This window comes from Juglans microcarpa x Juglans regia, chromosome 2D, assembly GCF_004785595.1.
Source record: "Juglans microcarpa x Juglans regia isolate MS1-56 chromosome 2D, Jm3101_v1.0, whole genome shotgun sequence".
Classification (NCBI taxonomy): Eukaryota; Viridiplantae; Streptophyta; class Magnoliopsida; order Fagales; family Juglandaceae; genus Juglans; species Juglans microcarpa x Juglans regia.
In genome coordinates this window covers 39,668,648-39,694,711 of record NC_054596.1, presented here as the reverse complement: position 1 = coordinate 39,694,711, position 26,064 = coordinate 39,668,648, and the positions used below count along the sequence as shown (strand labels likewise).

Here is a 26,064-nt window from a genome sequence, read left to right as displayed (position 1 = left end):
ATCATCATGATATTTTGCAACATGTGCCAACATGGGCATTATATAGAAAATTACTATATATATATATTGCTCAACATGATCCAAATCATCAAGATTATATATATAGCGTCTCTAATTAATATAATATTCTTGGCTGGCTTTAAAGGCACACCATCTATCAAAGCATGCATTTGAAGTGTCTATCAAATCACTTCATATGTGCGCATATGATCAAGAGGAAGAGTACACACCATGCCCTGGCGCTCGTTTATATATTACTGCATGGACAAAAGAGGAAAGGAACTTCTATATATGAGAAAAATGCATTTTAATGTGATGAACTGCATGGTGCGTATATGTCCTAGCTAATTTCCTAAAAAAGTAGATCAATGTTAGATACAATTTTAAAATATGTAAGTTCGGCATATTATTCATTTTAAAAAATATATAGTAAAGTTTATCATTAAAAAGTGAATTCTTTTATGTAAGTCTCAAATTTATTCACATTTTTTTAAATGAATGTACGGATCAACTTGCATGTCCTAACTATAACTATATATAAAAATCATTTCTCAAAAAAATATCTATTAATATCGTGTTTGTGTATATGTACACGCAGATAATTAGTGTGTGATGAGAGAGAGACATCATGTCGCCATCGTGGCACACTACTAGTCTTAATTTCTACATGTAGAAATTATTATTTTCTTGACGCGTAACAAATTTCAACTTAACTTGAACACGACGTTCAATAGTGATCTAAAGCACGACAAAGTATTGGAAAGATAACTTACTTTTTCGGTGGAAGAATGATATTGCATAAGTGAACATTGAAATACCAGTATAAACTATAAACATATATATACAGAGAGATATACAGAGAGACAGAATAAAATGATTTATATAATTTTAAAATGTACAAGTCTCGTGCATGCTTCTTGAAAAAAAAAATCATGAGCAAGTTTAAGATCCGCATGAAAAAAGTCACTTTTTAATTTTTAGTTTTACACTTTAAAAAAAAAATGAATGTACGAAACTTACACATCTTATAACTATATCTAGTACCATTACTCGTAAAAGTCTAAAACACAAAAATAGTGGTTTGATCAATATCGTGATTTGGATGTTGAGCAATATATATATATATATATATATATATATATATATATATATATATTAATTTTCTGCTTCAAGTTGTTGTATTATCACTTTTGCAAGGAAAATAATAACTTTATAACTATTTTACACGAACTAATTTACAACTTTACATGAAATGGATGATAGTTTTGTAATATTAAAATTTATTCTTAATGGAGTGACATGATTTCATTAGTTATTTGAAGATAAATTATAAATTAAAAAAATTATAAAAAAATTGTAGATGTATCATTACTCCCTTTTCCAAATACGAAAAACTTGGCTTGACTAAAGAAGACTTGACTAAAGACTCGTTGGAATAAAGCTAAAACGCAGATATATTGACCCCCATTTCTACAAAAACCATGGTAGACGGTAAAATGCAGACTCTCTATGCATATATAGTTGCTAATTAATTACTGGCCACATAAATATAATGCTTGATCATCATGATCATGATCACTAGTACTCGATCACCCATCAACATCGAACATCCCAAATTGCTCTCATGCATGACTTCGGTTTGGGATATTTTTTGGGATATTTGGATGTAGAAATATCAGTGCATATAGATATATATAATTATATATTAAGCTCTATACATATATATATATATATTATCGTACGATTTTATTGGCCATTTGATTGAGATCAGACGTACTTAGAAATTATTACTAGCTAGCTAATTAATAAGGATGGAAATTATAATATATAGGAATGTAATCTTTAATTTATAATTTGAACGGAACGGTACATCACCAGAATTTAAGTAATCAAATATTACATTCCTATTTTATATCATAGCAGAATTAATTAAGTTGGCAAAAAAAAAAAAAGAATTATTGCTTTTGGAAATTCATTAATATAAATTTTATTTTCCCCATATATTTCATTATTTCATATCTCTCTCTCTCTCTGATCTCTCTCTCTAGCAGAAGAAGAAGAAGAAGATTAATATAGCAAGCTAGCCATGGCAACGGCCTTGAGCTTTCGTTTACCTATTCCAGTTCCATTAACTTTTCTCCTCCTGATTATCATGCTCCTTATGATATTCCTTGATCTCTACTTCTCCAGTACCAGCTTAAACAAAAGTAGCCATGATATTGCAGATGATGATCATCACTTGCTCGTTCAGCAGCTTCTTCCAGCTTTCATACCAACTTTTCACCATACACAAACCAATTACCAATTAACAGCCAAACAAGCTGTTTCACCAGCATCTGCTCCAACCGTGTCTGCACATCAAATATCTGATTCAGTTCTACTGCATGGTCCTCCGCCCTCCTCAATTCCCTTTACTCATGAACCCCGGAACGTCCATACTTCTTCCAGCCATATCAAAGTGCGACGTCGTCTTTGATCATATCATCACAAGTCATATATATATATATATGTATGTATGTATGTATGTATATATTCAAATTTTTTCCTATATAATTAATTGTGTGCACGTTTCTGGTGTTATATATTGTGCAGAAGAAAAATAGTACGGAAAGGATTAAAGAAGACTTGGCTAGAGCACGAGCGGCCATTCGCAAAGCGATTCTTACTAGGAATTTTACGTCCCACGACAAGGGATCAGTGATCGGTTTCATCCCGAGAGGATGCATTTACAGAAATGCCTATGCCTTTCATCAGTAAGTCATCATATATATATGTTGATCATATCACATCATACATATATATATATGTGTGTTGATTTTGATTTCCTTTTATATATATATATATATAATTATGGCATTCTGTTTTACATCTAATATATATATTTAAAGTATAATCAAATATTAGAAAAATTTATTTTCATAATCTTTTTAATGATCATCATTATTTTCTGATATTGCATTAAAATTCATGATTAGATGCGGCCACGAGATGATTATTATAAAAATATTATGATTAAAAAGATGATGAATATCATTGCGTACTAGTCAACTGATCATTAATGACATGATTGGAAACATAAGGTTTTAAAATTAGTAATATCTTAATATATATCATATCATATGTATTGTGCTACTAATTACTATGTATGTACATATATATACACAAACAATATAAATAGTTTCATTTTTCATCGTCCTCCATCGATTATTATGTTATAATGGTTTGCCTTAATGTTCTATGTATATATATTCTGATTGATACTTTGCACTTTAAATTATCAAACTCTCCCTTAAAGAATAGTACAACACGTGAAATATTTAATTAAATGAAATAAAGTATAAAATTAGGGTTCGAACTCAGAACTTCTGCTCTGATACTATGTGAAATCACCACTTATCCCAAAAACTTAATCTAATAGGAAGAAATAGATCTTATTATTTATTTTATATCTTAACACCTTGTACATGTGACCTTGACCTTAATCAGTAGTCGTGATCTTCTTCTCTCATATTCATATGTTCTCATATTGTACTAGAATATGTTACAAATTTCATATTTCTATCAGTTAGTAGGAAACAGTTTTATTTTTTATTTTTTTAAATGCACCAAATAATGAAAAATTTAGGCTTTTTGTTAATGAAATAATATTCGTGAGTATTGTGGGTTGACCATTAGGAGTCATATTGAGATGGTGAAGAGATTCAAAGTGTGGACCTATAAGGAAGGAGAACAACCATTGGTCCACGATGGGCCCACAAAGCACATCTACTCCATCGAGGGCCACTTCATCGATGAAATGGACGGCGGTAAGAGCACGTTCATGGCCCATCATCCCGATGAGGCCCATGTGTTCTTCCTACCCATAAGTGTTACCTACATCGTTGAGTACATCTACCTGCCCATCACCACCTACGATCGTGATCGATTGGTCCGTATTGTCACCGATTACATCTACACCGTCCGAAAAAAATACCCATACTGGAACAGGAGCAGTGGAGCTGACCATTTTTTAGTCTCCTGTCATGATTGGGTACGTACTATTGCATTTTTGTTTTTGATTTTACTTTTCATTTTTTGCAAACGTTAATTCCAACATATCTTATAAAGTAATTCGTCAATTTATGAATTTATTTTTATATAATAATTTTTTTATATATGTAACACTTCCCTTAAATATTTTAAGACATATATACTTTGTTTTTCTATTATGTTTTTCATCATCAATTAACATATATTCGGCTTCAAATTTCAGGCACCACAAGTGTCGAAAGAGAAGCCTGAACTCTACAAGAATTTCATAAGAGTGCTATGTAATGCCAACACCTCAGAAGGATTTGAGCCTAAGAGAGACGTCTCGTTACCAGAGTTTAACTTAGAACCTTTCAAGCTCAACCCTCCTCGCGACATCGGCCTACCCACTGCTAAGCGTACAATCCTCGGCTTCTTTGCCGGAAGGGCGCATGGAGACATCAGGAACATCTTGTTCGCACATTGGAAGGACAAAGACGACGATATCCGAGTCTTCGAACACCTTCCTGAGAACCAAAATTACAGCAAACTCATGGGACAGAGCAAGTTTTGCTTGTGCCCAAGTGGTTATGAAGTAGCGAGCCCAAGATTGGTGGAGGCAATTCATGCTGGGTGTGTCCCGGTTATAGTTTCTGATTACTATGTTCTACCCTTCAGTGATGTGCTTGACTGGAGCAAGTTCTCGCTGCAAATTCCAACAAACAGAATTCCAGAGATCAAGACGATTCTGAAAGGTATTCCAAACTTTCAGTACTTGAAAATGCAGAGGAGGGTGACAAAAGTGAGAAGACATTTTGAGATGAACCGACCAGCAAAGCCTTTTGATGTTTTTCATATGTTGCTTCACTCTGTTTGGCTTAGAAGACTTGACATTAGGCTACCGTAGTGTAGTTTCCTTTACCCATGGTATTTGACAATTATTTGTACAGCTTCTAAGAATTCAGTACGTTTCATGTTCATGTGACTGGAAAAAAAAAAAATCATATTTACAACGAAAGATAAAAGAAGAAGAACAAACATCAAATTAATATTGGCATGTAGGTTTCTTCACCTCGAAGCAAGTCATGGGTATGAAGAGTAATAGAATTTGGATCGTGGGTGGAAGATTGTGGAAGGTTGGCTCTTACAAGTAAGTTTTGTTACTTGTAGAGTTTTATTATGGAGAGTTTTGTTACTTTAGGAATGATTTGGGTAAACACACCACTTATTATGGAGATTATTTACAATATTATTAAAAAAAAAAAAGTGTTACAGTCACAAAAAGATTTCACAAAAAGTAAACTCCTAAACTGATATGCCTTCATATGATACATTAGATCTATTTTATAATAAAATTAACTTTTCAATATAACGTATCACATCAAATTATATCAACTTATGAGTTTATTTTTATAAAATCTTTTTAGGATTAAAACATTTAATTCTTATAATGTATTTAGTGTATAACGAGCTTACAAATTGATCATAAAACTCTATTTATTTTTAATTTGAAAGATATATATATATATACATATATATTATACCAAATCACGTGAACCTATAAAAATGTTATAAACTATATCAAGAACTACTCATAAAACAAAGTCATAAATTCTATCCTAAAATGATTAAAGACATCAAAGAAACTTTGATTGGCATATTCAATTGATTCGATTCAAATGCTAAGTAATTGTGAATTAAAATATCAACGACCATGATTAATTACTTATTTTCCTGAAAAACTGCTTTTTAATGATTACTTTAGTTATATGGGTGGTAATGAATGTCCAATCATCTGCAATAAAACCCAAGAGCTCATGGAAAGGACTGTCAGTTCAACCTCAGAATAGCCTTTCCATAAACTAAACCAAGTACAAATAAACGACCCGACCCGAACCGCTCCATTTCCATACCCTAAAAGGCTAAAACCCTGACGCAGACGCGAGAGCTCTCTCTCTCTCTCTCTCGTACCCTAAAAGAAAAAGGGTCTTTGACTGTTTGTACACAAAGCACTTGCGAAGACCGGTACAGTCAGTTTCTCAAAGACATCGGAGAAAGAATCCCGAGTGCAAAGGACAAATTGAGCTTCTGGTAATGGCCGATAATGGTGCCCAGGAAGCGGCAGTGGACATATCCGTATCCGCACGCGCCTCCATTCCTTTTGGAGATAACTCGCTCTGGGCTGACGTCTCACCCCTTCTCGAAGCCGCATGTAAAGGTTGATTCCTTCTTTCTTAATTCGCTTCTCATCCCTGATTCCACTCTGTTTGCTTGTCGAGAAAATAAAAGAAAAGCGAAGAATATTTGAGTTATATGATTTAGTTGTTTTACCCCTTCCCACGGCTGGAAGGAAGAAACTTCAGTTTTTCTAAGGAGACAAATGGAATATTTAGCTTCGATTAGTTCAATGAAGATCTTGGCCCTCGTCATTCTTTAATTAACAAGGCTTTGTTTGGTTGCGGAGGACTGGACTGTTTACTGAATCGATAATGTTTAATATTTTGGCTTTTTTGAGAAACTGTACTGTGAAAAGTGGGTAAAGGGCCGTAACTTTGATGCTTCATCTGTTGCTAAGATTGTATACGAAAAAGCAATAAATTGCTCGAATTTTATGATTTTCTGTTTTTAATGAAAATGAATGTTTTGGCATTTGGTTCCCCTGAAACTTTGGAATCTGGATGGCTTATTGTACTGGTCATATCTACTCATTTGGTTAGTCGAGTTTTCCTTTTTTCTTTTTTCAAATACAATACCTAAGGGATTGTTTCTCGCAACTATAGAAGTATGGGGCTTGGTAAGTGTAAGTGTACGGATTCAACTTTCAAGTCTAGATGACTACCCTATGCAAATACCGAACGATGGGAATTCAAGCCATTTCTCCCAGTTAACCACTGGATAATGGCCCTTTTTCTAAATGCAATAAGGTTAATTATTTTTTTTCCTTTTTAGACACTCTCTCGGCCACATGCACTGACATAGCATTATAGTGCTAGATGAAATGGGAATGAGATTATCTTCAGTGACATTTGTACCATGTGGGTATGATATCCGTGCTCCCAATTGATCGGGTCTCTCTCTCTCTGTTTTTTTTAAAGATCTTTTTATTTCCACTCAGGTCTTGACTCAGGTGGTAAAAGGGTGGGACGGGGTTGGTGTAATCTTAAATTCTAAATCTGCATATCAGAATGAAATGTAAATTTAAGTATATGATGCAAAATACAGGGTCTAATGTGATTGTTGGTATCACTTACTCATTTTGTTTTTTAGTTTTGCTCTTAATTCATGTTCTTTTTATAATGTTTGGTCACAGATCTTCGAGATGGTGACCTTATTCACGGAGATAATTTTAATCTTTTTGCTGCCATGTCTGCATTGGAGGTACTTTCAATTTCTTCTATAAGGATTAATCTTTATTTTTTTTCCTAGTTTTGTTGTCTAAACATAAATTATGTGTATTTGTACTAAATTTATGCTGCATTAAATAGGATTAGGAGTTGGAATCAAGGCTCTAAACTCTAACTTCAATTGGTGATGGGGTCATTTTTTTATTCTGAGAAGAATCAAGACTCTTTTTTTTTTTTTTTTTGATAAATAATAAGTTATTTTATTGATATAAAGATAGACATAGCCCAGGTAAGCTAGAAGTATACATGTGAATACACCTAGTTAAAAACTAGAAACAGTTACAAGGAAATCATGAAAGCTAAGACCATTCAAATCAGGAGTAATGGGCCACACAAACAAAGTCTTCCAGAAAAAACTCCTAAGCTCTTCTAAGGAGTGTTCATGATCCTCAAAAAGTCTCTCATTAGGTTCGTTCCAAATGCACCAGAGAATACATATAGAGACCATCTTCCACACTGCTGCAATCTGTGATGTCCTTGTGATCCCTTTCTAGCTTGCTAACAATTTGACCACCCTACCCGGCATACCCATGCTATACCCTTTCTACTGAGAAAATAAGTCCAGATATCTCTAGCAAACTCACAATGTAGAAGTAGATGGTCCACCGTTTCCCCACTTTTTCTGCACAAACAGCACCAGTCCATAATAATAAGGCCATGTCTTCTAAGATTATCAATGGTTATAATCTTCCCTAGAGCCGCCGTCCACACAAAAAATGCAGCCTTTGTAGGTGCTTTAGTCCTCCATATGTTCTTCCATGGGAAATTGTGCCTTTGGTGCATAGTAATAGAATCATAAAAAGAGCATACCGAAAATTTCCCTTTCCTAGAGGGGCGCCATTCCATCATATCTTCCATATTGGCAACAATAGAAATGTTGTACAACATGTTAAAAAATCCCACTAGCTCAGTCACTTCCCAATCATGTGCATCCCGAGTAAGGTTAATGTTCCACTCTGGTGAACCTTGATTAATAACCCGCAAGTCAGCCACCATAGCTTCTTTTTCCCGTGCAATTATGAAAATCATAGGATAAGCATCCTTCAAGGCCGTGTCTCCCAACCACACATCTTGCCAAAAGCTGATCCTACTACCATCCCCCAAACGCAGCCGAATATTACTAGCAAAAGAGCACCAACCTTTTTGTATATACGTCCATACCCCCACTCCATATGTCCCCCTACCCTCTTTAGAACACCAACCCCCCCTTTCACTTCCATACTTCATATCAACCACCCATTTCCATAAAGCTCCCCTCTCATGATTATAACGCCACAACCATTTTCCTAATAATGCTTTATTGAACGCCCTCACATTCCGGACCCCCAATCCACAGTCTCTCAGAGGAGAACATACATTTTCCCACCCTACTAAATGAAATTTAAACTCCTCTCCTAACCCACTTCACAAAAAATCACGTTGAAGTTTCTCTATTCTAGAAGCAATACTAGTGGGGAGGGGAAATAAAGATAAGTAATATGTGGGAAGATTGGATAAGGTACTCTTAATAAGTGTGATTCGCCCCCTTTAGAAAGATACAACCTTTTCCACCCGGCCAACCTACGCTCAAATTTTTCTAACACCCCCTCCCAAATTGTCTTAGCTTTGAAAGAAGTCCCCAACGGGAGACCAAGGTACTTCAATGGCAACAAAGAAACCCCACATCCCAAAATATTCGCCAACCCTCTAATATTGCTAACATCGCCAATCGTAACCATCTCCGTCTTGGCAAGATTAACTTTCAACCCGGATACCGCTTCAAAACAAAGTAAAATGGCCTTCAAAGATTGGGTATGCCCTGCATTTGCCTCACAAAAAAGCAAAGTGTCATTTGCAAACAAAAAGGTGAGAAATAATGGTGGAGCCGTGGATATCTCCCACCGAGAAACCTGAAAAAAATCCTCCTTCTACTGCTGCCGACACCGTTCAACTTAGAGCCTCCATTACTAGGACAAATAAAATGGGTGATAGTGGGTCACCTTGTCGTAGACCTCGCGAGCTATTAAAGAAGCTCACGGGATCACTGTTTACCAAAACCGAGAAGCGAACCGTTGACACACAATGCCTCATCCACTTCCTCCATTTTTCCCCGAACCCACATCTCCTTAACATATACATTAGAAAATCTCAGTTAACATGATCATATGCCTTCTCCATATCGAGTTTGTATAAAATACCTGGAGCTCCCGACTTGAACCTGCTATTCAAATATTCATTAGCTATAAGAACCGAGTCCAAAATTTGCCTCCCCCTCACAAAGGCATTTTGAGACTTAGAGATAATCTTCTCCATGACCATGCTCATCCTATTAGCAAGAACTTTGGCAAGCATCTTATACACACTGCCCACAAGACTAATCGACTTGAAATCTTGTATCTCTCTTGCACCGGCCTTTTTAGGGACTAATGCAATAAAAGTAGCATTTAAGCTTTTCTCAAATCTGCCATAAGTGAAGAATTCCTGAAAAACCAGCATTACTTCCTCTCGCACTACCTCCCAACAAGTCTGAAAAGGGCCATAGTGAATCCATCCGGGCCTGGAGCTTTATCTTTATTCATTTTCCTGATTACTTGTTGTACCTCTTCCTCTTCAAATGGTCTCTCCACCCAAGCCATACTATTTTGATCAATGACCTCAAAAGCTAGGCCATCTACCGTAGGCCTCCATGCATGAGGTTCCGATAACAAATATTCAAAATGCCCTACCACATGCTCATTTATCTCAACTTGATCTGAAGATACATCTCCATCTATGTTCAAGGACTCAATGGAGTTAAACCTCCTATGTGCATTGGCAATGCAAAGAAAAAATTTTGTGCTTTTATCCCCCTCCTGAAGCCACAAAGCCCTTGACTTTTGTCTCCACGAAATCTCCTCCATGGGGGTCAATCTTTCTAATTCAGAAACTACTTGACCTTTTCTGTTATTTTCTTCCCCTACACCCTCCAAGCCTTGTAACTCTTGAAACAAACTCTTCTTCTGTATGGTTACGTCACCTACTACTTGTTCATTCCAAGTCTTAAAGTCATTCTTCAAGACTTTCAACTTTCCAGCCAATACATAACTCGGATTGCCCTCAATAAGGTATGAATTCCACCATTGCCTGACCAAATCCACAAAGCCATCCAACTTTAACCACATATTCTCAAACTTGAACGACCTTCTACCCCTTTGAATGCCACTACAGTCTAACATTACAGGGAGGTGATCTGAGCATATCCTTGGAAGCCTAGTCTGACTTACATCTGGGTATTGTGTCTTCCACGAGGGAGAAATGAGAAATCTGTCCAGTTTGACCAGGTTTGATTATTAGACCAAGTGTAATCACCTCCCATTAACGGTAAGTCCATAAGACCTACCTCGAAAATGAAACCCGAAAAATCCACCATAGCTTGATTTTGTCTTCCCTCCCCTGATCTTTTGCAGGAAAATCTTGTCATGTTAAAGTCCCGACCTATACACTATGGGACTTCCCACCAAGAACATAGGCCAGCAAGCTCATCCCAAAGTCACCTCCTCTCACTGTCCAAATTAGGACCATATACCCCAATAAACGCCCATAAAAAATCATCTTCAGCATTTTTAAAAGAACACCCCACTGAGTATTCTCCCACAAATTCATCACTATTTTCCACCACCCTCTTATCCCACATAATCAAAATTCCACCCGAGGCCTCTTTCGAAGGTAAATATGTCCAACCTACATATTGACAACTCCATAAGCTCCTAATAATTCTTCTAGTGATAAGCTTCAACTTTGTTTCCTATAGGCAAATGATGTCCACTTTCCATTGCCTTAATAAAGCTCTTATTCGCAAACGTTTATTAAACTCGTTCAGCCCCTAACATTCCAACACAAAATTCTAGGCTTCATTTATCAACTGTTCCAGCCCTCCCCTTGTTTCTTCCACGACTTGCACTCCCCTCCTTTCCATCATAATTAATGGACCACGTCAACCTCTTCAGCTCCCTATCTCTTTTTGACCTTGCACCATGTTGTCTTTAATGGCTATAATCAGTGACTTAAACTGATCTTCATAGCCCTTGCACGAAATTCCCATGCAATTTTGAAGTTCCTCTACCTTTTTCAATACCTAATCATCTGAAACAGTAGGAAGAATCATACTTATTGGGGTAGGATCCACTCCTGCAGACTACTCCCCCTCTGTAGAGCATTTACGTGTATCAAGCATCATCAACTGACCTTCCCCTTCTATCTCTGATGTGCTCCCACACTCCACAGCAACAATAGCATCTGATCGAGCTCCGTCAGAAAGCTTACTATGGACCAAAACCAAAGGCATATCCAGATGGACCTGTCCCAAGGACAACATATCCAAAGGCATCCCATGACTCACCGAAAGGTTCTGTGGCAGCCCAGATGAGGCCGAAGACCCATCATCCAAAATGCTCAGTTCCAAACCTTCCCCTTCAACAACTTCCCCCACCTCCACCACCAACGGTTGTATTGCCACTGTCAAGCCACCATCTGAGTCGCCATATGCCATCGCACTATTTTGTGCCAGCCCCTGCCCAAGACTCGGTCTTGGTGTACGTGTTTCGGGCCCCTCCAAAGAACCCAAAACAACGGAAACTATGGGGAGACTTCTCGGAAGCTGCGTCACTGCCGACGACGATGCTTTCGTCGAAGCCCCTACGTCCTTCGGCGCCGTCAATTGAGATTTCGCCGGCGTTGGTGTTGCTGACCCATCCCCCGATGGGCCTATTGTGTGAAGTGGTTTCTTCCTCCAGAAGGAGGACGCCTGTGGAGTGGGCTCGGGCCTTTGAGTTGGCCAAACTCCTGCACAATTATCCTGGGCCTTCCCTTTGGGCCCACCATCCTGGCCCACTCCCTTTAGTTTCTTATTCCCTATTTCCAACCCACTCCCCAAGCCCAGCCTCAATTTTTCTTTTCCCAAAACGCACCGTATAAGCCCCTTTACTTTAAGATTCATCTCCTCCAACGAAGCCTCCATATCCCGTAATTCCTTCAAAATATTTACCTCTACTTGCCCTGACCTCCTGCCACTTCCGTCTTGTCTTTGATTTTCTCCCAAAACAGGAAGATCACCTGCCTGTAGTAGGCCTGCCATATCTGACTTTTGCACGTCTTGAGTTGACTGCAGAGCCTCCTTATACGACTGAGATGACGTGAAAGCTACTGCCGACGATGACAAAAGGACTCTCCTCTTCCCACCTTCACTGCCAACCTCCCTCAACGCTGCCGCAAGTTTTCTCCACCCCATCCCATCTCTGTCCCCAGGTATGATGATGAAACTCCGACTTCCACCTCCAGAGACAAATAACTGCCGTGGGAATTTGAACCTTGCTGCGCAACAAACGCTCTGTTTCCTTCTCTATAAGCAGAGTAATATCCCTTACTGCTATGCTTTTGACAATCCTCCAACGTTCTTGAAGCCCAATGTGCAATATCCAAACCTAGCCTCAAGTTTTGCACTCCTTTCCATCCCCTCTCAGTGATAAGCACTCCACTCCCATCTGCCCGTATCTCAAACACCTTGGACTCAATTGCTAAACTTCTCGTAGAAAGCATTTTCCTTCCAATAGCACTCCAAACAACCACCGTCAATCACCCACAACCGCCATCCTCAACAAAGTTTGAAGAAAAAAGATATTGTGTACGGAGAGAAAAAAGGCAAGAGAGAGAAAAATAAAATTTTGTCAGTCCTTGGCTTTCATTTCTACTCTCCTTTTAATGGAGTCTTCCACTTTTGGATATGTCAGCATATCCATCAGTCTTTGCCTATCCTGTGCTCTGATGGCGAGTTCATAGGTATCCGGAGAGGCTAGAATCAAGACTCTTAGAGGCATCTCATCATTCTACAAATACATTCATCTGTTAACCCAAACTCGTGAGGGATGAAAATAGAAGCAAATAAATAAATCAATGGAATTAACAAAAGAAATAGATCATCATCATCAAATACCCAAAAAGTCCCTCCCATGTCAAAGATTTCCAAAAACCCATTGCCAAAGACAAAAAGAAGCATAACCTTGGTTTGTTCGTTGGAGAACCTACAAGTAAAACGAAGAATAATCCAGTAGAAACACAAAATTCTAGGGTTTCTGAAAAAATCCCAATGAAGATTTGGAATCCGACTCCGATTGGAGCACTTGCCAAATGCACCATTACAATGCCTTTTACAAGAACGACACCTTTCAGCTATTTTTTATTTTTTTTTAAATTAATGTCAGTAAGTCCAAGTCCAACTCCGAACTCCGAAACTCCCACTCAAATTGAAGCAGAGTCGGAATTTAGGAATTTTTGCACAGCTGTAACACCCCATTCCCTTAGGATAGAGATATTACCAACATTTAAAACATAATGCCCGGTAGAGAGATTCATATCCTGAATTACCTCATTTATTGAAATTCATCAAAACATTAAAAACTGAACTGAACATGATTGTTTTGGAAACTGAACGAAATATAACGAAACATAACTAATCCTATGCATGACATAAAAGAAATCTAATTCTGGTGATAAAATCACTTATTCAGTCCTAAGTCTTGGTACTAGATCTACTCCCGGCCATTCCGCTCTTCATCATCATAGACATCATCTGCGAGAATCAGACATGGAAGAAACAAGAAACACACAAAAAAATAATGAGTTGAATACTCAGTAATAGTACGTCGTATCGTAAAATATAGTCCTTGCCTAACATACAATTCATCTCTAGGATACCCTTACGAACGTGCATACAACTTCATGGATTTCAATCAAATATGTAACATGATCTTCTGGAAGACTTTACATACATATATCATCACAGATTTACATGGCACACATTTTCATTATTAACATAAGCGGGAGCATATATAATCAAAACATGTCATTGTGAATGCATAACGTCCTAGTTATCTTGTATTAACATGGAGTGAAACACGCTTGAGTCCGTGTTTCACTTAACTTGCATAACATGGAGTGAAACACGCTTGAGTCCGTGTTTCACTTAACTTGCATAACATGGAGTGAAACACGCTTGAGTCCGTGTTTCACTTAACTTGCATAACATGGAGTGAAACACGCTTGAGTCCGTGTTTCACTAAACTTGCATATCATGGAGTGAAACACGCTTGAGTCCGTGTTTCACTAAACTTGCATATCGTGAAGTGAAACACGCTTGAGTCCGTGTTTCACTAAACTTGTGGTTAACCACGCTTGAGTCCGTGGTACCGTTACATTTCTTATCTTTCTTAATGCATGGGATTTGCTTCATGAACATCTCTAACATGGCATAATCTTGTACATGGTATAGCGTAACATGACATGGCATGGCATATTCTTGTACATGACATATTCTTGTATGATTTAGCATGGCATATCTTTGTACATGGCATATTCTCGTATGATTTAGCATGGCATACTCTTGTATGATTTAGCATGGCATAGTATAACGTGATATTACATAACATGCTATGAACGTTCTAAGACGATCCAAGGCATACATGATCTAGGTATTACTTGAACATGGCATACATGGTTTAAGTATTACACAAACATGGCATATATACAATCTAAGCATTTCATGGACATGGCTTGCATAATCTGACTATTACATGGCATACTTGACTTTGAACTACTACTTCAACATTTCATGTCTTTCATGTGAATTTAGTAACATTAAATCAATCAACAATAAATTCATTCACTCAAGTATAATCTCATATTTCATCAAGATTGAAAAGTAAACTAACCTTGACTTGCCTCTTAGTGTAGCGTAGTTAGCAATCATAAGCACATCACATTTTTTTCTTTTTATACATAATAATAATATTCACAATACGCATTTATTAATATGATCATACTATTTACCTCTTAGCGCTGCTTCCTGATTTCCAACTTGTAGCGCGTTACCTAAACGAGGTTCTAGACGTTAATAACTTCCTAGCAAAACGTGTCGTAATACTCTACGTAATTAAATACGTATAAGGAATTTAACTACTAATAGACTCCAACAAATGCTTTGAAATCTTTTAAAAATCTTTTATAAAACTTGTGTCTAAATGCTGAATTTGTTCAATTAGATAAAGCCCATGTAAAGGTAATGTATTTCTGAAAAATATACTATCTTTTTTTTTTTTTTTTTTTTTTTTTTTTTAAATTGTAAACCAGTTTCTGTTGACCCAGAGATTAACCACTTAAAGAAAATACTATCTGACTGACTTAAGGCCCCAAGAAGTCGAGGCTCAGGGAATTACATCCTCACGGTCACAAGGCATGCATGGAATTACCGAATTAAAAAGGCTTTTTGGGAACTGAAGCACACGGGATAAAACAAGAAGAAAGAAGGAAAAGAAAGAAAAGAAAGAAAAAGAAAAAGAAACGAGAAAGAAAAGAAAATAAAACAAAAGGAGCAGACGTAAAACAGAGGCTTACGGTAGAGAGAGGGCTGCGCGATGCTCACGAGGGAGAGCAGAGTGCGTCGGCGGCTCTAGGTGGCTAGAAGCGACCGGCGACGAGACTGGGGGGTCCCTATGGTGGTGCGACACCGAGAGAGGGAGAGAGGAGAAACAGCGAGAGTTTAGAGAGGTATGGGTTTGAAACTCAAACAACCGAAAGGGAGGGAGGTGGCGTGCGGCGGCAGGGGCTTACCTGAGGGGGTGGGTTCGACGGGGTTGAGTTGGCCGGCGTTTTCTGGCGCCGTGAGTAGGGCTCCGACGTCCCGGGGTGGACGACGATGGTTGGGCAGAGGTAAGGTTTAAGCGGGAATGTTGTTTCTCTTGATTTAACACTGTGTGAATCACAGAGGCTTGAGGGTCTTTTTATAGGCGATGGGAGGAAGTGACGTGGAGAGATTGGTTGAATTTTGAAATTGCCTAAACTTTAGGAACCTACTCTCACGTGGATACCGTTTCTGAGAGAGTTTGAAAGGTTTGACTTGGAGTTGCTCAAACTCTGGAAACCGAAACTAGCATGGGGACTAAGTGGATAGAATATTCGAAGTTTTAAAAAGGAAAGGAAACACTAAATCGATCTATCTGTTATCACAAAAAAATCTAAAATAAATAAATAAATATAAAGAAATTAAAATATCAATAAATGAATAAGGAAAATACTAGTTTTAAACCCTAAATTTAGACCCGTATGTTACAACAGCCCTAGCATTGAACAGCATTGTAAATTCCGTTAATAAAAGGAGAACTACGGTAAAGTCCAAGTACATTGGGAGCGAACGGGTACCATGCCAATTAGAAGAGATTACTCCCTGAAATTATGTGTCAATATATCCAGAAAATATAATTGCTTGTTGGATATGACCTAAAATGAATTGATACAGTAACTTTCATGCATATGTTATTGAATTCCATTTCATTGTTTGTTTTTCCCTAATGTGGCTCTTGAATACAAAGATTTGCATAATATTACTGTTATCCCCTGCAAACTTTGTTTTATTTTGTTCTCTATATTCTTACTCTGCATCTTAGTTTGTAATTGTTATTTTTACCAGATAATGGATCCAAAGATGGATTCTGGTATTGTTTGTAAATACTACTCTGTTGATGAAGCCATTGAGAATGGCGCTGCTCCAGTTCCTATTAGCTTTGACAAAACTGTTGACGTTCAACGCGCCATCGATATAATGGACCATCTTCTAGCGTGTGAGGTATATGCAATTTACTTTTCATGATTAGTCTTCTGTATATAGCACATACCCAGCTCTATACAAAATTTTATTTTTTTCAATGTTTAGTGACACATGAAGGTTCATAGATTATGCTTTTGGAAAATTAAAGGAATAAAGCTTCTCCCACCAAAAATAAGAGTCATAGGTTGATGATAATAATGAAGGAATAGAAGACCTGAAGAGAAGAGAGGCATCAAAGAAATGCTCTCTCTCTCTCTCTCTCTCTCTCTCTCTCTCTCTCTCTCTCAGTGGTGTGTGCACGTGTGTGCGTGTGTCTGATGCACAAATTTACCCTCTTTATCAGCTAATTCATTTATTTATATAAATGGCCCATATATTTCTTCCTAAGGTGCTCATTTTTTTTTCTTATTTTAAACCTCTTATTATGGAGTCTGGTGTGAAAGTTATCTAGTTAGATCTTGTATTTAAAATATCACTCTTTTTCGATAAGGGAAAAAAAGGTACAATGCACAAACACACACTCATATACATATACAACCAGGAATATATATGTGCATATGTAGGATTAGATGTCTCTTTTATGAATCAAAACCATGTCATATGTCCGTGTCTGTGTTGCCACAATCTAACCACCTTTTTATGTTTTTCTATGGAAATTGTATTCTTCGATATATGTCTTGCCTGATATTTGTGTTCTCATCTAAATTACAATCCTCCATTGCAGGCAACATGGCACAAGGGTCATTCATTGGCACAAACTGTCTTCTCTTGTATCTATCTTTTGAGGCCTGATAGGACATCTTCACACGCCTTGCTCCATTCTTATTGCAGAGTCATACGTGCAACCTGCAAGGCAGTTATTTCAGTTGTCTCAGATGCACGTACACATGAAGTAAAGTATTCCAACAACTCTTTTTGCGTCTCTTAATAATCTCTCTTCATTTTATGAGACAAATTTCTGGTATCGATTTTTCCCTAATCTGAGGTGAACATTGTCTCTGGGAGTCGTTTAATATTCTGATAAGTAGACTTTGCAATGAAATGTATATTACTGCATTTGGCCCTGGATCAAGAAAAACAAAAGAATGCCACATCATAGTCATGGATTGGTTTTGTATGTGCAAAAAGAGCGGAGAGTCTGCAAATCATCTATCACTTCATTGTGAGATTGCTATGACCTTGTGGAATGATTTCTTTGCTTGGATGGGATTGGCTTGGGTGATGCCGAAAAGGGTAATCGACTTCCTAGCTTCTTGGTGCGCCATCCAGGGCAACTCTCAGATTGCAACAGTATGGAAAATGGTTCCAATTTGTCGATGGTGATGTATTTGGAGGGAGAGGAATGAAAGAAGTTTTAAAGATTGAGAGTGGTCAATGGATGAGATTAGAAGTCTATTTTTCAATACTTTACTCCATTGGTTGATTGTAATTGATTTTAATGGCATGAATTTTCATGACTTCCTTGTATCACTAAACTAGCATGCATAGGCGATGACTTGTATATGTCCCGTTTCTTTGGACCTTTGTCTATTTTATGATCATTTAAATTTTGTTTACCGATATAAAAAAAAAAAAAAAACAAAACAAAAGAATGCATTGGACCTTATTTGTTTCTTTTTTCAGGAAGAGGATCTGTTTACAATGGCATACGGCCTTCCCTTGGATGGGGATGGAGATGAAAAGTGCTTATCCTTGCTAAATGCTGTTGAAGAAACAACTTCTCGCCAATTGCGTGCTTGCAAAGCCCAATACTCAAGAAGAAGAGTGTTAGAAGGTAATTTTTAGATCTCTTGTTTGAGTCTAATTTTGTTTTTTTTTTTTTTTTTTAAGCAGAAGATTTTTGTCAAGACTGCAAACAATTCAATTGTCATTATAATTGTAAGACCATAGCCGTAGCTACCTTGTGAAATATAAGAAGTGGTCATGAAAGAGTTTCTGACAGTATGTTGGTGATTGTATGCTTTTTTCTTTGGACCAATATTATACTAGCTTCAGTAGCAAACGAAGGTGTCTATTTGAGCCATATGGCAATAGTCAAGTTTTCTTGATGCCAGTGTCCAGTCTCATAATTTTTTTGATAAGTAATGATGATTTTTGATAAGTAAAAGATCATGGTAAGTAATAATGATTATATCGACGAAAACAATACCAATAGCCTATGTACACCGGAATCATATGAAATTTAACTCATTATATTTTTCTTTAGAATTGATAGTACTTCATGCTTTGTAAGATCCAGTGTGCCTACATGTTAGTTAAAATGTTCAGAAAAATTTTTCTTTATGAAGTGCTGGCTATTTTGATGCAGATATAGAGCCATTACAAACAAATCTTGATCTGGAAGAGGGCTACTGCAAAGCATTGTTGTGCCGCTTACGCTTTCGTAAGGTCTTACCATGTGTAGACTCTTTATAAGGCCTGGAATTAATAGAGATCAATACCCCTGTATCATCTATGATCACACACACACATGGATATATATAATATGTGTATGTTTATATATGTTTGTACCTACGCATAATGATATTTGTTTTATATGCTGTAACTCAGAATACTAGCAACCCTTCAATTGTTTTTGTATTGCAGTCATGTGTGTCAGTACGTGGTATCTTGTATATGTCTTTGATGCTTTGAACAATCACAAAATTTCTTGAGAAGATGCACCAGTCAACATTAGTTGACATTGTTGTTAATTTGTTATTGTCAATACTACTCCTATATAAAGATAGAAAATGCAGTTCGTCACCCATTTTCTTTATATGCCTCCATGTTTTCTAAGCTTAAGTAAATTATTCTGAGAATGCTGGTGTGAGATCACTGATCTGCTACATATGAGTGCAAAAAATTGGATCTCCCTTGTCTAAAATCATTTTTGCCTATGATTAACTTTATTTGGTGTTCTCTTCTAGCAGTTATTTGTATAAAAACCATAGTGCACTTTTTTACTACCTTTGTTCTGTTGCATCAACTAAAACCAGTATTACATTTCTTTTGATTAGTATTGTCAGCATCTTTCCTTTGTTTTCAGCATTTTTACCATGTTCTTACGTCTATGAGGCGGCCTCAAGGGAGAGGTTTGGAGTTGGCAAGGAAACATATATCATCGTGCATATTGGAGCTAGAATGCATTCTCAAATCATCAGAATTTCTTAGATCTAGTGCCTGTGGAAGTTGTGAGGATGTCTTAGACGATAGTACAACTGGTTCTGGCTGTCAACCAGTTGGGTTTGATGCCAGCTTAAATTCTAGATTATCTGCTCCTACTCCACCTCGTGCAATTAAAATTCTTAGTTGGAAAAAGGTGAGAATGTAGAGAATTTCTTCAGATATGTCGGGTAATTTACTTCAATATTTGTAGAAACCTTCGCTCTATTGATAAAAAGAAGAAAAAGAATTCCTGACATCATTGTCTCTCTATTCCTCCAGGCCATTGAATATTTTGTGAAACTTCTTCATGATCTAGACATTCTATGTTCCTACTCCTTGGACCCATTGCTAGAAGGGGTTTTGCAGTTCGTGGTTCAGTTCCAAAAATCTCAACCTGATTTGGTTGCGAGATCTCATCTTCAGGCTGGTTTTACTGCATCCAGCTTTTTTTTATTTTTATTTTTGTAATTTGATGAATGTGCCACCTTTTGATTTCGTTAATTGAGGATTGTAGCTTTTGACGATCACTGAGATTGTTTGGTTGTTTTGGTAAACATTTATAGGTATCAGGTTGTTTAGGTAATTTTTTCTAGGTATTAGGCTGTTTAGGTAATTGAATCCTTTTTCCCGACAACAGGGTTTCTTCTTTTTTCCCCTTTCAGATGGGAGATTCTTGAGTTTTCTAGGCATGTAAATGCCCTCCCCTCCTATGGTTGTACTGCCCCTTGTACCTGCGGAAATGTAATATAAACAAACATGCGAACATTTTTCTGCATGCTAAGTTGGTACCTCTTCCTTTTCTATTGGGTTAAATGCATGGGAGCGGAGGGATTTGGCTCCATTTCCACTTGATAAAAGAATAATGATTTTACTGAAAAAAGATGACGTTTTTATGCTCACTAATTGTTTGCATTAGGAATAATTGAGTTCATTATAACTTTGAAAATGCACACTGCCATTGGGTGGAGAGCCCATCATATTACATTAAACTAAAGCAAATGTTTAGGGTGATGCTAATTCTTATGCTGTCGAATGTATGAGCCAGAGATAAATTTGGGAGTGGATTATGATTGGTAGCTCACAGTCAAGCAAAGAGCCCTGGTAGGATGTTTATACTCTATACTCTATTGCATGAAGCATTGACCAGAAATTAGATATTGTGCACATTGGAAAGTGCATGGTAGCAGAGATACTATAGCCTCAACTACAAATTCCTTATTATGTAGTATATGCTTCTATCTTTTGCTGATTATTTTTATTAGAATGTTTCAGATGTTCATCTTGTTGGAATGTTTTGATTCCTACTTTACTTCAGACACTTATTCCCATGTGTTTATCTTTGTATGACTGGATTATTAACTCTGGTAACTTATGAACAGCTTCTGCTACTTCAAGATGGGAAACTTTATGGGCGGGATTCTATATTTGCTGTGATCACCAGAGCTGCAGCATTGCCCGAGGTTACAAAGAACCATAACATTCAGAAGAATGAATATATTGTGCAACTAGGACAGGTGAAGGCAATGTGATATTTTGGTATAATTATGTGTGCCTTCGCTGTCTATTCCAAAGTCATTTAGTAATAATAATTCCATCTCATTTAGTTATGCTATTTGCCAGTTTGGGTTGTCTCCATAATCTAGGGATGGTCATTGAAGGCTCTATTATCGAGAAGTTATATATCAAATACACAGAAAAAATAAAGCTTTTGTCATGAGGATATTATTGTTATTAATCGGAATTAATGGCTTGGCCAGAAGACATTGTAAATGATACTTAGGTTGTCACTTGGCCTGTGTGCAGCTGAGTTTGGGGACAGCTTTTAGCATCCTTCTGGTTTTTTGAGGAGGGAATTCATCTAATATATGCGTTGCCATTACTTAAACAGTTAGTGATCAATATGCTCAAAATTCTATGTACAAATGCTGCGTGGCAAAGGCGTAAGCTGGGGAAAATGCTTCAAGATTGGCGTGTTATCTATGTACAGGTATGTCTCTTATTTTGATGTCTTGTGAGTTATCATATTGTCATTCTTGTTCAGTCAAATGTCCTCAAAAAATCATTTTTACCCTGGAAAATGATATATTTAAATAACTTAATTGATATTTGAGCTGTCCGCATTTAGATCAATGATATTTAGTCATCCAAGCTATATAGTCTCCACTTGTGAAAAAAACATAGTATATTTACTTGTATGGTTCAAAGTATCATATATCTGTTAGGAGCAAATATGAATTCTGTGTTAAGGTAGTTCTAACCTTTTGCAAGACTTGTGCTGCTATTTTTTTTTTATTTAAGTTATGAATATTGTGTTTGCTCTACAAGAGGTATCATGCTTGGCAGTTAATTTATCTATGTTTTCTCTTATGTGGCAAACAGCTAGAGCTGGTGTTTCGAAAAGATTTTGGGGAGGTCTCGAGCATTCCAGATGACGAGGTATGTCAGTCTGCCATGTGTCTAACTTTGTCTGCTTGTTTAGGGAAGATTCTCATTCTTTATAACTTTGTTAAGTATTATTAAATGCTGATGCTTTCAACAGAAGGATCTATTTTCAATTAAAATTTATTTTGGTTTTGCAGAATATATGTGTGAAAATATTCCAGCATATCCTCCTTTGGGTAGAGGAGCAAACATACTGGATGGCTTCCCGTTTTCTTATTTTGGGTTTTGAGTTGGAGCTCTATTCCCCAAGTGAATATTGCATGGTATATTGGTATATTTATGTTGTCTTGATCAAGCTTGCAGAGAAAACACATCTTAAGATGGCAACGAGGAATGACACTAGTAAGTATGCTTGTTATATCGTCACTTGATACTTCATAAGAAACTTACATTATTTGATGAACCAAGATGCACAAGGCCCAGATTTTCTCCCCACCTTAAAAATGAGGATGTAGAACAGATTTGTGTATACATACATTTAAACTACTGTATATTTTTTGTTAGGCAAGGAGTTTGACAAATAGTTTGGAGAAGATCTGTAGTTTGACAAATACTCTTTGGCAGGCCCCTCTGAATATGTTCCATCTCTTCCTGTCTGGAAGCAGAATAAATTTTATTGTTATATGCATGTGATTGTATCTCCCTTGAAAAATTTCTACCAAGTATCTGATACCCTTTGATGTGATCATGTGCTTCTGTTGAACAGGTAAACGAAAGGCAAAGAAAAAAAGAGATTCCCTGAAGGATATGGGCAGGGAATACCGAATTCCACCTGCAGTCTTGTTTGTTCAATGCCAAATGTTTCTTGTTGAAGGGCTCACAATGGTAATTCTGCCTGCTTTAATTAATAAATGATAAGAATGTGGATGACCACATCTAGGAAATGTTATTTAAGGTGCATGGGCGTAGAAGTTGACGTCCTGACCTCTGAAGGGTTATGGTGATTGCGATCGGTAGAACCTTACTCTGCACAGGTTGTTTTCTTTGATAAGTTACACTGAACAGGTTTATGATGGGGAGTCTTTCTGATTTAATCAGACAGACCATTCTATGTGGTGGATGTGATAATAGATTTTTCACATTCTCGAGTATTTTTGTTTTGCTTAAATATTTTCCAGTCAAATGTTCTACTCATCAGTCAAATCTTTCCAGCTGCTTGCTGCTTTGGCAAATGAACACATGATCGTACAGAGTCCAAGTCCTTTTAATACAGAACAAGAGGTGAAGCTTCTAATCCTATTTTATGTATACTTGTAAGTCTAGAGCAAGAAGTGGAAAACATGATGGTGCAATCATTATGAAACTGATTGAGACCATTTCAATTGTCTTTCCACCCCTTTAAACTTCTTGATTTTGATGGAGGAAACAATCTGTCTTTCCTTAGATACCTCTTCAAGAATTTTACAAAATGGACTAATTATTGGATATGAAATTGATTAATCCTATTAGTCTTGACAAAGTTTCATTAGTTTGCTTACGAAAACTAGCTCGGTGGCCTGATTGCCTTTTGTGTCTTTCATTTGACTTGGCTTCATGGTTTTGAATTTAACATGTACAATCTATTGCTTCTTTTGCAGAGATTTATTCAGCACTTTGAACTGTTACAAAAAGCTTGCGTTCCTGATCACATCTCATACCCCTCATTCAAGGAATCGACAGCATATGCTCGCTTCTCTGTAAGTTTTTTGTCAACACTATACATTCTGTTGTCATACTCCCTCATATTGAAAATAATGCTCTCTCTTACTCTGCTTAGACCCTGGTCATGTATAATTACTTTAAAGATGCCCAGAGGATTGCAAAGGAGGTCAAGAGTAGTTTTGCCAATGACCCTGAAAAATTGGCTGAACTCAGAAAGATAGAGCAAGTCGCAGAGCACAATAGCATTGCCTTGAATGTCATTTGCCGGGTAGGAGCCCTCGACCGTACACTAAAGGTTTCTTTTGAGTTTGGCCACCATCCTTACTTTGCTACCGCCGTCGTCAAGAGATCTTGAAGCTGTCCATTGATATCCCCCAATTTTGAAACGCTTTACAGGATTCAGTGGCAAGTGGTCATGCGGTATAGTAGTTGTAACATTACTTATTTGTTCAATCAATTTTCTCAATCATTTATTACTTATTGTTTTGTAATTTTCAATGGGAAAACAAATAAAGAACATATTGTTTATGTACAACTTTCTTGCATTTTTTTTTTTTTTTTTTTTTTGACCTTGGGTTGGGAGGTGGCATGGGTGTGGGATGGTTTTATATATAAATGTAAACTCAACAGTCAACACACACGCTGAGAGAAAATGTAGCATAGACCAAAAGACCCTTGGCGGATCATAGTGCAAGTTTTGTTCTCTTTTCCTTCCATTCATGTGAAGGAACCGGGAAAAAAAAAATGTATCTTTTGATCCAGACAACTTGACAAGATTGGTTGAATGTTGAGAGAATCAGTGGCTTATTGATAAATTTGTCTCCAAAACTAGGGGGTAAAAAGACTTGGAAAAGTTCATCTATAATATTATTATAAGAGAAATGTTATTTTTAATTATAAATTTTGTCATTCTATTATTGGTTACATGTTATATGACATTTTATATTGTTTTTTGTCATTTATGTGATTAAAATACAAGTTATTTAAGACGTGTTATAATATACAAGTATGACTGGAGATGACAAGATTTAAGACACAAAAATATCGCGGTGATCTTAGCAGTATGAACAAGTTTGCATTATTATTATTATTATTATTATTTGCCAACAAACTTCCATAGGCTTTGCTGAGAATCTATTGAATATTGTTTAATCAATCATATCAACATGGGAGTGGTGATAAAACTAAGATAATTTGACCCTTTCTCTGTTCATCTCTCCTTGTCAGTTTTGCGTATATGAGTAATTAGTGATTAAGAAAAAGAAGGATTTATCTAAAAAATTGATGCTATCCTTGAAAGGTGGAAGGACGAAGGGGACTTGCCCTTTGTTTTCTTAAAATGATTAGATTCTTTAGTTAAAAGATGGCAAAACAAGCAATGCGATGGAAATATTATAACCGTTAAATTCTCCCTGATAACAAGAAAGGAAAATTCTAACTTTTTTCTTGCTTTGCATTTCAAGCTATTCCAATTGAGATTGTACTCTCAAAAGTTAAAACCACTAATGTGAGGGGAGTAATCCCCTGGGCCGAGCCCGAGGAGTAGGTCCGGTCCACAAGGCCCGAGGACAAGGGTTGGGCTAGGCCAGGGCCCAAGAAGAGGAGTAATCGAGCAATGCACGCAGACTAGAGGACAAAGGGTCAGATTGTCTGACACTACTATTGGCCGACAGTCAGGGACATCTCCTGTTCCTGAATCTTGGTATTTGGACAAGTTAGAGGGATGAACATACCTGACCGTAACCACGTCACATTTAATGGGACGAAGTCAGGCACGCCATGATAGGGAGTCATACCATATTTAATGCA

The 26,064-nt window shown here is 36.9% G+C and overlaps 2 protein-coding genes across 4 annotated transcripts; both read left to right on the top strand.

Annotated features, from left to right (window-relative positions):
* Positions 1-2,052: 2,052 nt before the first annotated feature.
* LOC121250238 (probable glycosyltransferase At3g42180) lies at positions 2,053-5,116 on the top strand. 2 transcript variants are annotated; one of them, XM_041149282.1, is made up of 4 exons: positions 2,053-2,458; positions 2,593-2,753; positions 3,676-4,030; positions 4,253-5,116. In XM_041149282.1, exons 1-4 carry the CDS (start codon positions 2,087-2,089, stop codon positions 4,913-4,915), a joined length of 1,551 nt encoding a protein of 516 aa, XP_041005216.1. In that variant the 5' UTR covers positions 2,053-2,086; the 3' UTR covers positions 4,916-5,116. The 2 variants fall into 2 exon arrangements, with proteins under 2 accessions (XP_041005216.1, XP_041005217.1); XM_041149283.1 differs by having other exon boundaries at positions 2,321-2,513.
* An 833-nt stretch (positions 5,117-5,949) lies between these two features.
* On the top strand, positions 5,950-24,787 carry LOC121250237 (N-alpha-acetyltransferase 35, NatC auxiliary subunit). 2 transcript variants are annotated; one of them, XM_041149281.1, is made up of 16 exons: positions 5,950-6,226; positions 7,319-7,386; positions 16,888-17,043; positions 17,750-17,917; positions 18,649-18,799; positions 19,334-19,413; positions 20,054-20,326; positions 20,452-20,595; positions 21,552-21,686; positions 22,061-22,159; positions 22,552-22,608; positions 22,752-22,956; positions 23,321-23,439; positions 23,767-23,835; positions 24,192-24,290; positions 24,399-24,787. In XM_041149281.1, exons 1-16 carry the CDS (start codon positions 6,103-6,105, stop codon positions 24,474-24,476), a joined length of 2,025 nt encoding a protein of 674 aa, XP_041005215.1. In that variant the 5' UTR covers positions 5,950-6,102; the 3' UTR covers positions 24,477-24,787. The 2 variants fall into 2 exon arrangements, with proteins under 2 accessions (XP_041005215.1, XP_041005214.1); XM_041149280.1 differs by having other exon boundaries at positions 5,951-6,226; positions 24,371-24,787.
* The last annotated feature ends 1,277 nt before the right edge of the window (positions 24,788-26,064 follow it).

Coding starts and splice junctions, on each gene's coding strand:
- LOC121250238 (XM_041149282.1), top strand. CDS start 2,087: ATGGCAACGGCCTTGAGCTTTCGTTTACCTATTCCAGTTCCATTAACT. Junction 2,459..2,592: donor CTTCTTCCAGCCATATCAAA/GTGCGACGTCGT, acceptor TATATTGTGCAG/AAGAAAAATAGTACGGAAAG. Junction 2,754..3,675: donor AATGCCTATGCCTTTCATCA/GTAAGTCATCAT, acceptor GTTGACCATTAG/GAGTCATATTGAGATGGTGA.
- LOC121250237 (XM_041149280.1), top strand. CDS start 6,103: ATGGCCGATAATGGTGCCCAGGAAGCGGCAGTGGACATATCCGTATCC. Junction 6,227..7,318: donor TCTCGAAGCCGCATGTAAAG/GTTGATTCCTTC, acceptor GTTTGGTCACAG/ATCTTCGAGATGGTGACCTT. Junction 24,291..24,370: donor CAGCATATGCTCGCTTCTCT/GTAAGTTTTTTG, acceptor TACTCTGCTTAG/ACCCTGGTCATGTATAATTA.